The sequence below is a fragment of the Strongylocentrotus purpuratus genome, unplaced genomic scaffold (assembly GCF_000002235.5).
Source record: "Strongylocentrotus purpuratus isolate Spur 01 unplaced genomic scaffold, Spur_5.0 spur5_scaffold_16, whole genome shotgun sequence".
Taxonomy (NCBI): Eukaryota; Metazoa; Echinodermata; class Echinoidea; order Camarodonta; family Strongylocentrotidae; genus Strongylocentrotus; species Strongylocentrotus purpuratus.
The window spans coordinates 33,651,135-33,664,992 of record NW_022145601.1 but is presented as its reverse complement, the minus strand read 5'-3'; the positions used below and the strand labels follow the sequence as shown (position 1 = coordinate 33,664,992).

The following is a 13,858-nucleotide window of genomic DNA, read 5'->3' as shown; positions in this document are numbered from 1 at the left end:
TTATTTTCTTATGTAATTACGTACTCTAACTGTTTCTGATATTTGTTTTTCACACAATCAACGTTTTCCCAATGTAACTAACATTCTCTTGCGGCACCCCGGTTGAAAAACGCTGCGCTGGAGTTACAAAATCAAATGAGATGAATTACCAGAAAGCGAATTTTTTTTTTTTTTTGTCCCATGGCACCGTACATATAACTTAAAGGCAATTTCTATTTCAAAATAATTTACCGTACAAGAAAACATATTATACAACATAAATATATCGATAACGTGAAGAAAACCTTAATTTTGAATCATGGATAAAGGCCCATACCAGGGGCGGTGATTTCTTTTCATGACCGGGGGGGGGGGACAAAATGCGAGGGACGGGGGGGGGGGAGGGAGCAGTGGCGTAATGAGTAAAAACTTCTTTTTTTATGGGGGGGGGGGCAGACAACAAAATCCGCATCCCCCCACTCCTACATGGTTCATGCAGGCCCCGCGAATCGTTTTTCAAAGTGGGGGGGGGGCGCTAAAGTATTTTCGATCAGGAAGAGCAAAGCGAGCGAAGCAAGTGGAGCGTAAATTGGCGTGGGGTCCAGGGGTGGTATTCTGAACATTGTTGTAAGTTTTGTGTTATCCTTTGTTGGAACTTCCAGAGATAACACAGCGCTAATATCGTTGTAAGTTGGTATTCTGAACATCATTTTATCCCTGTGTTATCTATTGAAGGACCGCCTCTATCTTATCTTTGACCACTGTTGACACGCCCATTTGTATGGTCGTCCAAGCGCATTACTCCCACACAGGTCGGTGTAAATGGCACTCGAAATATTCACCCAAAAATATTTGGACTAATGTTTGGGCTGTGTAAATGGGCCTATTTTCTCTTTCACGAAAACAGTAAATGAGAGAGAGGTGGCCTCCATTCAGTGGTATAGTATTAATGACTGTTTTGAGAGAAATAGTTGTTTTTATACGCTCAAGGGAAGGTTAAAATTGTGCTATTGTCCGAGGCGTGCCGAGGGCAATAGCTCAATTGTAACCTTCCCGAGAGCGTATAAAAACAATTTTTTCTCGAATATTAAAGCAGTCATTAATACTTTTATATGCCAAAAAAAAGAATCAACTTATGACACCACCTTGGCCTTTATCTAGTTTATCTGCACGTTTTTTTTATGAGTGTATCTTTGAGAGTAGACTCAAAACTAAAAACTAAAACTTTTATTTTTTTAGACGAAGATGGGATTCGGTCTCTTGCGTACCAACGATGATGTGACTTAAATCACAGCCTTAGACCGCTCGGCCATCACGCACTGGTACCATACGTAGCAGTTTTCTCTGACCCATACATTAAAATGGATTGAAAACGGCTTCGCGTGCTGGATGCTTCGCGGCAGCTCCACTAAACGGGCCCTTCTTTTACTTTTGCAATGCATTGGCACGAACTTAGATCAAGATCTATCGGCAGATGTTGTTTTTGGAAGTTTATTTTCGTCTTCATGTCAACAATGTCGGTAAGATCGATCGAGATTCAATTGTATTGAAATTACCGAGCAATTCATCGCACACGTACGGTATCCTCGATCGCTCAGACCATTTTTTAACATGTTAACCTATGGGTATTTCACCAAGACTGAACTATTTTCCCGGTAACCATGGTTACTGGGATTTTAGAACTATTTTTAGAACTATTACATGGGTTTGGAATTTAACCGGGAATTTTACAGGAATAGTTAAAGTATATGAATGCAATTTCGACCAATCAGATGGCTGGATTTCTTAAGAGAGGTATATAATGGTCACTATTAAAGACATGCCTGTCTAATTATCGTGTCACAATGTACGTGATACACTATAAAGTAAAGCTTACCTGCGCCCCCCTGTAGTACGTGGTATTGATCGCTTTGAACCTCTCCTGGCCTGCTGTGTCCCTGTAAACAAATCAATACAAGTATTATTCACTTCACACTGTATAATTGTAGGTAAGTCATCAGTCTTCCCCATGTAATGATACATTCACAAACTCCAGTAACAAATCCTTAACTTTAACTTTAATCAAATAATATACCTAATACTAATCCTAATTACAAGCAACTCTATTTAGTAATCTTTAAAAAATGAAAACCCCCAAAAGCAACTGTCGTGGAGCATGTGTCGGAACCAGGCGCGTACGCAGGGGGGGGGGGGGGTGGGGGTTACCCCAAGTAGAAGTAGAACGGCATCATCACCATTGTCAACAGCAAGGAGTAGATCGTTGAGCACTTTCAACAATGCAGTTTCTGTTGAGTGGAGGTTGCGGTATGTGGACTGGTTTACAGGGAGCAGATGGTGACTATCCACGTGATTCATTAGTTGGTTAGCCACGATCCTTTCCAAGAGCTTGCTCACAGATGGCAAATTGGCAAATGGGTGGTAATTACCAAGGAAATTTGGATCTAGATTAGGCTTCTTCAACAGAGGGACAACGAGGAACTATATACACCCGGTGACAATGATGCATTGGTGATGTATTCAAGTTTCAAATTTCAAGTTTCAAGTTTCAAGTTTATTTCACATTTCACAAATAAAAATAATTTACATAATTGACAAAAATAGAACATAATATGAAATATGCTAAAAGTGTCACATTATATAATTAATTCTTTGAAAAGACGTCGAAATTAATTGTAATGAATATAAGGTTATACAGAGTGAAATGTGGGGAACCTATTAAAAAGCTTAGCTTGTAGATTATCGGTTCCCATAAATAAAACTAACATTTGATAAAAGTAGGTGTAATGGTAGAGGACGTAACAGTAATAATAGGTGGGCAAGAAGCCTTAACATAAGATGATTATATACAACGTGAAACAAGCAAAAATAGCAAAAATAGCAAATACAGCAAGCAAATTAATTTGTTACCAAAGAGATGAGACAATAGTCACTTTAAAATATTGAGGTCATTAAACGAGGTCACCCGAGCGAGGCAGTAGACATGAACAATCATGTTACAGTAGTGTATACAATAATGTAGACCGTAGCCCAGACACAATCCTGTTTCCAAAATGCATTCGAACCCACGCACGTCTGCTCCCAGAGAGCCCCAAGGCACGCAAACGCATTCACCCGCGCCACGCCCCATGCCTCCCCGCAGTATCACCTGCATGAACCAGCTAACAGCAGCAGCCGTTGCCAGGCCGGACAAGTCACATGGGTTGTCCGACCTAGCAATGACCGATTCATGCCGACGACCCCAGCAAGAAAAACAAGGACGCGGCACATCTAGGCAAGCACGTTTGCATGCCCGAGGGCCCCCCGAGAACAGGCGCGCATGCATAAGAGCATAAGTATAGGAGAAGGCCGGAATGTACAATGTATAGAATATCATAATAATTGAATTTCAAAGTCTAAGTTGGTCATATGAATTTAAAAAGAACTGTTTAAGCTTACTCTTGAAACAATTTAACGACGGGGATTAATTTATTTCCTTGTTAAGCGCGTTCCAAAATGTTGGTCCTGAATGAATTATTGTTTTGAGTGCAAATACAGTGCGGACGCAGTAAAGGTGAAATGATCAATTTGTCTGGTGGGATATGGGTGGACGGCATTATTTTTTATGAACATGGGAGTAAAGACATTGGGTAAATCACCTTTGTTTAGCTGGTATATGAAGATGCCAAGACAGTAATAATATAAATCAGATATTTTGAGTATGTTGTCAGTACGAAAATATCCATCAGTATGTGAGCGAAAATCAGCAGAGTTAATTGTTCGTATTGATCTTGTTTGAATTATGAAAATTTTATTAAAATTTACTTTCGATTAGTTCCCCCATGCTAATATACCATAATTTAGATAGGGTGATAATAATGTAGCATATAAGGTGTGTAATACATGAGAAGGAAAATAACATTTCATTTTATATATAATACCTGTATTTCTTGACAGAATTTTACACAAAAATAATCAATATGTACATATCATGATAATTTACTGTCAATGTATAGGCCGAGAAATTTTGTTGAATTTGTCTGGGCCAAACTAAATCCATTTATTTGAATCTGCCCTGGAAGAGTATTTAATGTGTTGCTTAAAAAAGCTTAAAATTAGTCTTATTCAAATTGAGAGACAGTTTGTTAGCCTGTATCCATTCAAATACAAAATTTAGTTCATAATTCAAAATATCAAGAAGCATGTTTGGGTTTTTGTGAGAAAGAAATATATTTGAGTCGTCTGCGAAGAGGAGAAACGAGAGAACTGTTGATGAGTTTTGGAAATCATTGATATAAAGAATAAAGAGGAGTGGCCCAAGGAGGGAGCCTTGTGGTACCCTGCAAGATATTAATTCTGAGTTTGAGTTTTGGTTATGAATGGACACAATTTGGGTTCTACCAGTAAGGTAGCTTCGGAACCACTCCAAGGCCTTCCCACGGATCCCATAATGGGATAATTTGTAAAGTAGAATCTCGTGGTTAATTGTGTCGAAGGCCTTGGAGACATATCAATTCCTTTCATAGCAAAAGCGCTCCTCACAATTATTTCTGTAAATTTGGCAGTTTAACGCTACGCGTACCGCCTTGACCAGACTGTGCGGTATCTGTGCAGTTCTGTGTGTAGAGAGGTCGAGCCGTATTCATTATTTCTTGGGGGTGCATAAATTGCTCTAATTATACGTACGCGTGTAATGCGCAAGTTTATTGTTACGGCACTAAACCCATCCCACTCATTGTTCCCCTATTTTCATAATGGTACTGACCCAATGAAATGTGCAGTGCGCTCGTACGCGCTGCGCTGCGTGTGTACATGTACTGTACTTATGGATGTTCAGTTATATGTGTATGCATAGCATTACGTACATGTATGCATACACGGCTAGCTGGCACAAAACCCTGGGTCGGGCTTCTAAAATGGGACATGAAGCATGATTTGACATGAAAATTGACGGGGCTAAAAATGAATCAATCAAAATGAACTTTATATGTATGAAAAGCTTATGTATCATATGTCATTGTCTGGGATTGAGGATTTACAAATTTGACGCAAAACGCGTTGCTGCAAAGTTAAAGATTGGTATATTGAAAGGCAATCGAGCACAGTGCGACCGATCAATGGACATTATGTATGAGAAAGTAAAAAAAGTTAAATGGATTGTAAAGTTTAACGTCAAAATGACGGAGGGTTTTTTTCAAGTAAGGGCATGGTTTTACATGGAATGTAAAGGAAATGTTTCCTTCTTCTCATATCTCGATTGAGGATATATTATACTCAATTCCGATTTTTAATGGTAAAGAAAAGTGAAAAAGATGTCGAGAATTTTACAATATGTCATGTAATATAAAATGCGCGCGCAGGTCGGTTGATCTCCCAAAAGGAGCGTGAAGGAATTGATATGAGTCCAGAAAAATACCAACAGTATGAGACATATTATCGATGGCTTTTGCTACTTTATCAATTAATAATATTATCGCGTGCGTAGTTGAATGTTTTTGGCGAAAACCGAATTGAGAATTTACCAGGATGTTGCAGGTGTTTAAAAATCGGATGGTGCGAGAATATATTAATATTTCGAGTAATTTGGAAAATGAGGTCAGTAAGGATATTGGGCGGTAATTGCCTACATCATCGGCATTACCCTTTTTATGGACTGGAATTACCTTAGCAATTTTCATTTTACTTGGTACTATTCCATCTACTAAGGACAAATTAAATACAAATGTCAATGGAGAGATTATTTCATGAATAATAGTTTTGAGGAGAAAATTTGAGATACCATCACAGCCAGAGCTTTTCTTTACATTTAAGTTATTCACGATATCAATAATCTCAGTTTCATGTATGGGTACAAGAAATATTGATTGAGGATTTGGGTTTCCTAGGAACGAGTGGAAATAATTATTCGTGACAGGGATTTTACTGGCAAGATCTGGGGGGTGTTTCATCAACTAAAATCGATTTCGATTTTAAAAATCAATTTTAAGGCCGAATCAGTTTTAGCTTAAAACCGATACTTGTGAGCTGTTTCATCAAATCGATTTTAAGCTAAAATATATTTTTAGGTGTCTGCAATCAAGGCTAGTCAATTTGGGGTAATCGATCACAAAATACACCAGTTTACAGTTGTGTGCGCCATTTTAAACAAAGCCAATGACCTAGAGGTCATGTATTTATGCGTAAATTAGGATTGCGCCCATGCAAATTTTGATAATATCACTGCCCTACGCGCTGCGTTGTGCGCGCACATCATCATTTGCATGGGCGCAATCTTAATTTACCATAAATACCAGAGGTCAGAGGTTATTGGCCCCGCGTTCCGGGGCCAATGAACCGAGGTCAACTGTCTGCGCATGCGCACTGATACAACTGTAAACTGGTGTATTGCATTGCTAAACTACTTCGAGAGAGTCCTTGAAAAAGTAAGTAAATTCCGTTTTTCTTTGAAAATATTAATTCTCTTGATAAAAAATCTGTTTTTTGGGAAGAAGAAAAGTGTTCCTGTCATTTTTATAGAATTACATTTTTGTTAAACTGAACAAAACTTTAGTAGGTCTAATATCAATTTATATCACTCCCAACTGGGCTAAAAAGTGGATGAATTGCACTGGTTCAATTATTTCAGTCCCATTCCTATAAATTCATGCAGGGCCAATAGGAATTTTTCTACCGACGGTTTGGACAGGTACAAACTCATTAATCTAGTTTATTCTTGCAGTAGTATTGTGGTTATATAATCTAGATCTAGGCCTAGATCTACTCCGATTTCTGGTCTAGATTCTAGACTCTAGATGTAGATCTAGGCCTAGTCTATTCCATATTTATTTAAATTAGCAGCCCTTGTCTTTTTGTTGATAAATAAAATTAAAAATCAACAGGATCATTGTTTTGAAGTTAATATTTTATGAAAGAAGATTAGACTCAAGACTGTGTTGCTGTTAGACCCAAGATACATTTAGATCTAGATCAGACGTAGACCTAGATTTAGTCTAGAGTAAAGTACCCGGTAATCGGTCAGCTCCGGTTTTCGGCCAATTGGTTGGATACATGGTAAAATCACTTTAAAATACATCGCATAATAGCATAACACATATCCCACACATACCATACCATGCCAGTGTCACTGAAGAACCACATTTGCAATGAAAAATATATCCTAAAATATCACATTTTAGCGATGTAATCGGCGGTCCCGCTACCCAAATCTGAAAAATCGAGTTTCTTACGCGTGTATGTAAGAAATATGGGTACCATAAAATGAGCTTTATTTCAAGTATTTTTCAGATATAGAGCCCAATTTTGTGCTGGTCGCAAGCTCAAAAGTATCTCATCGCATGTATTAAATCAATGCAGCCGCACACCGCGACGCACACACGATATGTCTGTCTAATTCAGATTCCAACTTCCGATCACCGCTGTGCCTGTATTCGGCCAAGCGAGCACCCGGGAGCTCCGGCGTGGGATACCTGCTCCGCCCGCTCGTGCTATACATCAGCGCAGAAACGCACGGCGCGCGCGAGCGCTTCCTATTGACTTTGTACATGCGGCCGTAAACTGACACGCTCGGCCGATAACCGGCTCCAAAACAGTGAAAATTGAAATGAATATTGTCATGGCAATTCGTGATTTTTTTTTGGGATTCTTTTTTTGTTTAAATAATAATAATATTTGCTTCATGATTTGAACAAGAAATGATAATAAATAGGAAGTAAAGAGTCCAATAAATAGGATTTTGTCTTAAGTGGCCGAAAACCGGGTACTTTACTCTACTTGATACTTTATAGATCTAGAGAAGATGTAGACCTAGCCTCTCTAACTAGGTCCAACTCTAAAGCTCTAGCATACTGCAGTCTGCAGCTCTCTTCTGCAGGGCTAGTCCTACTCCTAGATGTGGACCTAGAATCTAGTCTAGACTACTGTATTTTGTAAGGAGTTAGGTCTAGTCTGTACCTAACACTACAGACACAGTAACAAGTTGGATTCTAGACGTTCTTGGCATAGGTCTGTTAATATTAAAACTAGGTCTATTAGTAGACTAGTATTAGGGTCTCTAAGCCTTTGGCTCACTATATTATTATTCTTTTCTTATTTTCATTTTTCTTTTGACAGAGTCAGACTCAAAGATGGAGTGGACCTCAAGTCATATCCACCGAATAGACCTTTAGTCCAAGACTTTCTTCTGCCGTGTCTCTACAGTCTTGGACTTCTCGTTCCACCTCGGCCTCGGGCTCAATAAGGAAAGGGTTTGAATATATGCAGAATGTACTCAAGCTCAATGTCTAGGTGTACAGCTATAGATCCTACTGTGCTAAGCGACCTTGTGAAGTGATCTTTTTACTTGTAAAAATTGCACACCAATATTTAAACAAGTGAAAGGTAAGTTTTTTGTGTGTGGTTCTTATAATACCTAGATCTAGATCTACATATAAATAAATTACTAATTTTTTGTTGAGGGTGTAATCTTGATTTTCATTACATTTTCTACGTACAATCACAAACTGATAAATCCATGAAAGGGGAAGTCAACCATGGCATGTCAGCCAGACTGATAAATATTGTACAAATAATAGGGCAGCAATTAATGTATAAAGATGTGATTGAACAAACTGTTATGAGCATATGTGTATGATGTAAGCTGTTTGTTATATACCAGTTGAGGTATATCTTTCCTTTTTACTCATGACAGGGGAATGTTCATTGATTCTGTGTACAGCAGTGTTTGGTTCAAGAGCAGGGTATCCGAGATCAAGATTAGACTCCATAGTCAATCTTGCAAATGTCTAAAACTTTCAATGTGGTTGGTAACAATGTGTGGGACCAAATGCATGTAAATTACTATTGTAATTACTGATAAAAATGTACTTATGTTCTGTTGAACACATTAGATACAATGACAAATATTGTTCTGGAAAATAGATGTGCTCTCTTCATCACAATTATGTATCTCTGTTTTAAATCGTAGGTTGCAAAATAAAGAGCTATGGCTTCTTCATGTACTGCTAGTTCATGACATATGGACTTTTATTGTCCATCTCTTCAAGTTGAAAAGGTAAGCAGTATCAATTACCATGATTGGTCTTATCAGCATGTTCTGTGCCTGCCATTGTTGTCATACCTCTACAGCAGTCATTAAAAAAGAAAAGACATTTGTCATAATCCCTGTGAGAAGTCTAAAACCCATCTTAACCATTCTGTTGTATAAAACGTACACAAAAGGTTATGAAAGGATTTTTCTTCTCCAAAGTAAACAATCATTTATTGTCTATAACTAAAATTACTTTTGTCTCAAATTTTTTGAAGAAAATTTTGTATTGTACTTTATTTATTTAGCATTTAAAGTATTTGAAATAATCATGAATACAAAAGTTGAAGATGGGTTGAAAAATTGCACTAGTATTTACTAATTGATTCATTTATTACATAACTTTAAATTCTGATTCTAGACTGCAGAGCCTGATTTACCTGCAACATTATGCTTCCTATGAAACATCAGCCAGCCTACAGATAGAAGCTCCCTGTTCCAGCTTTAAGCAAGAGGGACCACAATGAGATACCTATCTTGGTATCATGGACTGGTCTCTGTTACAACCAACACTACTTGTAAAATAAGATTTACAAATTTATTACTAAGCTATTAAAAATGCTCTAGTCAATGTACTAACATTTTGCCGTTGAGTATGAGGTTTTGGGTTTAATAAAATGTTAACATAAAATATTTTAAAGGAAGTAAACGTTTTAATGATACTTCCAAGATTTCCTATATTTTAAACAGAATTTGAGAATCTTGCAGAAGAAAAGAAAAGAAATAAAAAGCTATTATTCTGTCATGGAGGTTATTGTTACCAAACTCCCATTACATAGATAATTCTGTTCATGGCAATAAATCTTAAAATATCAATTTGGAATTTTTAAATTAGCAATTCATCTGAGCAGCAGTTTGCTGACCTATTTGGAACTCTTCCTAGAGGCACTTCTTGCATGACTATGTATCGATAATTACCTGTTGGTGCTTAAAGTGCTATTGTAGCAATTGCACAATAACAAATACAAAATAAACAACAGAACATTGTGATTGAGTGAAAACAGATTTGTCCTGCAGGAAATATATTAACTCTGACTTATGTTGTCCTTAAAAAAAAAAATTCAAAGCTGATATAAAAGAATTGATGATTAATTTCATATAGACAAACTTTTGTATCAAGAAAATCACATTCTCACCGACTGCGTGACCTAGATGACAATGTATATCATCCATAGATTAACAAACATGAGTAACAGAAATATTTGTGACAAGTATTACTCTTTTAATCTCCTTAAAAAAACTCGAATAGAGAGTGGCAGATATCAGCTGCAGTAGTTTTAACAACTGGCTGATACTTTCATAGTAGCAATTTCATTTGTGTCATTTAAAATGTTCTAATTGTATCCCTTAAATGTATTTGCTATGCTCATCATTAACAAAATGTAGATTTCATTCATTAAAGCATAAGCATATTGATAAGACATTAAAATCTGTGTTAATTTTTATTTTGTATGTATTTTGTTGTCTTTTAAGAAGATAAAAGGGGGGGGGAACGAATAGATGAGAATGTACGCTAGCGCATGATGATAATTATTACATGATGATAAAGGGCAATGATGTGATTCAATAATGATGTGTTTGTTTGCTGGCGAGTATTCAAATATCCTAGTAATGCTCTTGTTTTAAGTTAGTGTTTATTTATTCATTTTTGTTCTATATTTATTTTTTGTGTGGGAAGGGGGGGGTGTTCATGAAGAAACAAAATAACTTTGAAAGGGGCGGCAAGCAAAGAGCCGTGATGGGAGTGTCGTTTATGTTAATGAGAGAGAGAGAGAGAGAGATAGAATATGAACGGAATAAGGACACATAATTGTAAGCACATATGATTAAAAAAATATTTAAAAAGGGGCACATAACAAAATGAAAACGGGTCACTTCTCAGAAAAAAACGTAAGAAGTCATGAGAAATAACAAGATGAACTTTAAAACAAAGTGAAACGGGACAAACTACATGGAGGGATGTTAATCAGATGTAAAAGGGGCACTTTAACCTTATCTAGCATGTGTTATTTTGAAACTGCATAGCCTGGGGGGCGCTTCTAAGCAGTGGCAGATCCAGGGGGGCCAGGGCCCCCTCACCTTGAACACGTTAAGAACATGTTAACTGTACCTTTTTTTTGGGGGGGGGAGATGGGCCCCCTCACCTGGCGCTCAAGGGGGGGGTGCGATTATTTTTAAATTTTCAAGGCCCCCCCTTAAAAAAAAAATTAGTGCTCCCCCCCCCCCCCCCATAATTGTAAGCACATATGATTAAAAAAATATTTAAAAAGGGGCACATAACAAAATGAAAACGGGTCACTTCTCAGAAAAAAACGTAAGAAGTCATGAGAAATAACAAGATGAACTTTAAAACAAAGTGAAACGGGACAAACTACATGGAGGGATGTTAATCAGATGTAAAAGGGGCACTTTAACCTTATCTAGCATGTGTTATTTTGAAACTGCATAGCCTGGGGGCGCTTCTAAGCAGTGCCCCCCCCCCCCCCACTGAGCGAATTATCGGCCGGCTGTTTCGCTGCTAAATATTGTCTCACGAATTGGGCCCCTCCCATGCCGCCGGCTGGATAAGGCCCCCCCCCCCCCCCCCAGGTTAGATAGGGTTAAGGAGAAAACGGGCCGCTCATGTATTTTTGAAGAAAATATGGGCCATTGTGCTCCCCCCCCCCCCCCCCCCACCAGAGTGCCACATTTGGTATTGATCATGCCTAACTATGATGATTTTTTTTTTTAATGGTTATGGACAAAGATTTGTTCCGCCCAAAAAAATTGCCATTCATTTTGAACAGAATTCTTTATTTTCAGATGTATGTTCAAATTGAAAGTAGCCGACACTTACGCCTTTAAAACCATTGAATGCTGAACATAGCATATCAATAATGCAATGAATAAGGCTAAAATTGATTTAAAATTGATATGGATCACACTCTTACTTAAAATCGATTTTAAGGCCAAAATCGATTTTATTTATTTAGTGAAACTGCTGCTAAAATCGAAATCAATTTTAAGCCCTTACAATCGATCAAATCGATTTTAGATCGAGGCTTTAGTGAAACACCCCCCTGGTCCTATATTTACAAAAAAAGAGTTGAATGCCTCTGCTATGCCGAGAGGGTCTTTTATGTCGTTTCCGTTGGAGACGATCTTACTGAATTCTATTTTTTTTTCTTTTCATCTTTCCTGAGAACATTATTGATAATTTTCCAGGTTGACTTTATGTCTTTTTTATGAGTGGTGAATTGGGTTGAATAGTAATTCTTTTTTGCCCTACGTATTACAGATGTCAGGGAATTACGATAGGAAGAATATTTTAGCTTAGATGCATCTGTTCTTTTAGATTTGTATTTGTAAAAAAGGCTATTTTTCCGGTTAATGGATCTGAGTATACAGATTACACTTGTAGATCGAGGGGGATCTAGGTACCTTTTTATAACTCGACTTGGAAGGTGATTTCACTGGAATATAGATATCACATAAAGTCATAATTATATCAACTAGTTTGTTAAAAGCATCATTAGCATCATTAATGTCAAGAACCACAGACCAGTCAGTGAGTATCAGACTTGCTCTGAGTCTAGCTGTATTCTCTTCTGACATATGACGTGAACCCGCTTTGATATTCTGAATATCAGACTTGAATGTGTTAGAAATATGGGGGTACATGTAAACGGTGGGAAATGATCTGATATGTCAGAAACTATAATGCCTTGATCCATACAGTGGGAAATATTGGAGAACACATTATCAATAAGGGCTGATACGGTGTCAGAAGTTCGTGTTGGTTTCGTTATACTTGGAAAAAGTGATTTTGAAGTCATGATATCCAAGAAATCTCGACAGTGTGGTTTGTCATTTTAATTAAATAGGTTAAGATTAAAATCGCCCATTATCATACGACGGTGAGTTTAACATAGATTGTATGTCAAGACCGGAAGCAGTTCATCGATGCAATCTTTGAGCAGCCAAGTTGGAATAGGGTCCAGATTGCAAGATTTCGGTGGAGTAGGAGTAGACTTGATAAGACGATGAAGCTGAACTTCATTCACTGGCATAAACGCACTCAGGCTAGAATTCAACGAGTTCTCAGGAGGTTGGATAGGTGACTGCATATAAGTAATCAGTAAGCCCTGAATCAAAAAATAATATTAACATTTTATCCTACTTTCAACATCTCTTTTTTTACATAATGTAATTGTAAATATTCTGTATCTAATCATTTTTAATGAATGAGACTTGGTACTTACCATATCTGTACTTTGATCTTTTTACCATCTAATTCTATCGTCCTAAACTTGAAATCAATACCTGTAAGAAAGACAAAAATAAAAAATTAGATATTATTATTCATTTTTTTTTTCATGTCTTCTTTATAAAAAGCAGGGTGGTCCCATTCAAGCCGCAAGGCCTGCTTTACAAGGGAGCCCTGCTGTAACAAACAAATTACATTTCAAATATCTTACAATACACATACAAATACACAAAATATACGATAAATAAAAAAAAACATAATATAAACAAACTATGAAAAAATTTCATACAAATAGGAAATTAGATGAAAACGGAAGAGGAGCGAAATTAAACGAAAGGGAGAGAGAGAGAGAGAGGGGTGGTAGGAATACTTCATGTGAGCGATCGCAAAATCAACTCACTTGAATTTCACGGACATTTCGTTTAAAAATGGGTAGTGAGGCGGAACATTTGGTAAGTATGGGTAGTGAGTTGAATAACTTTGCTGCTGTGTACGAGAAGGTCTGTTTTTTTTAATCGGTCCTGGGTTTTGCAAGGTACAATTGATGCATTGAAACTGATCTCGTGGGATACGGG

At 37.3% G+C, this 13,858-nt stretch overlaps 1 protein-coding gene across 2 annotated transcripts in view; it reads right to left on the bottom strand.

The window, feature by feature from the left end:
- The window catches only part of LOC591568 (ras-related protein Rab-8A-like), a 41,997-nt gene that overhangs the window by 9,868 nt on the left and 18,271 nt on the right, over nt 1–13,858 (bottom strand). For both annotated transcript variants that reach the window (XM_030987337.1, XM_030987336.1), the window contains exons 2-3: nt 13,279–13,339; nt 1,856–1,916 (exon numbers count right to left, since the gene is read on the bottom strand). In XM_030987337.1, the coding sequence (XP_030843197.1) occupies nt 1,856–1,916; nt 13,279–13,339 (122 nt within the window). The remainder of the gene's footprint in view (nt 1–1,855; nt 1,917–13,278; nt 13,340–13,858) is intronic.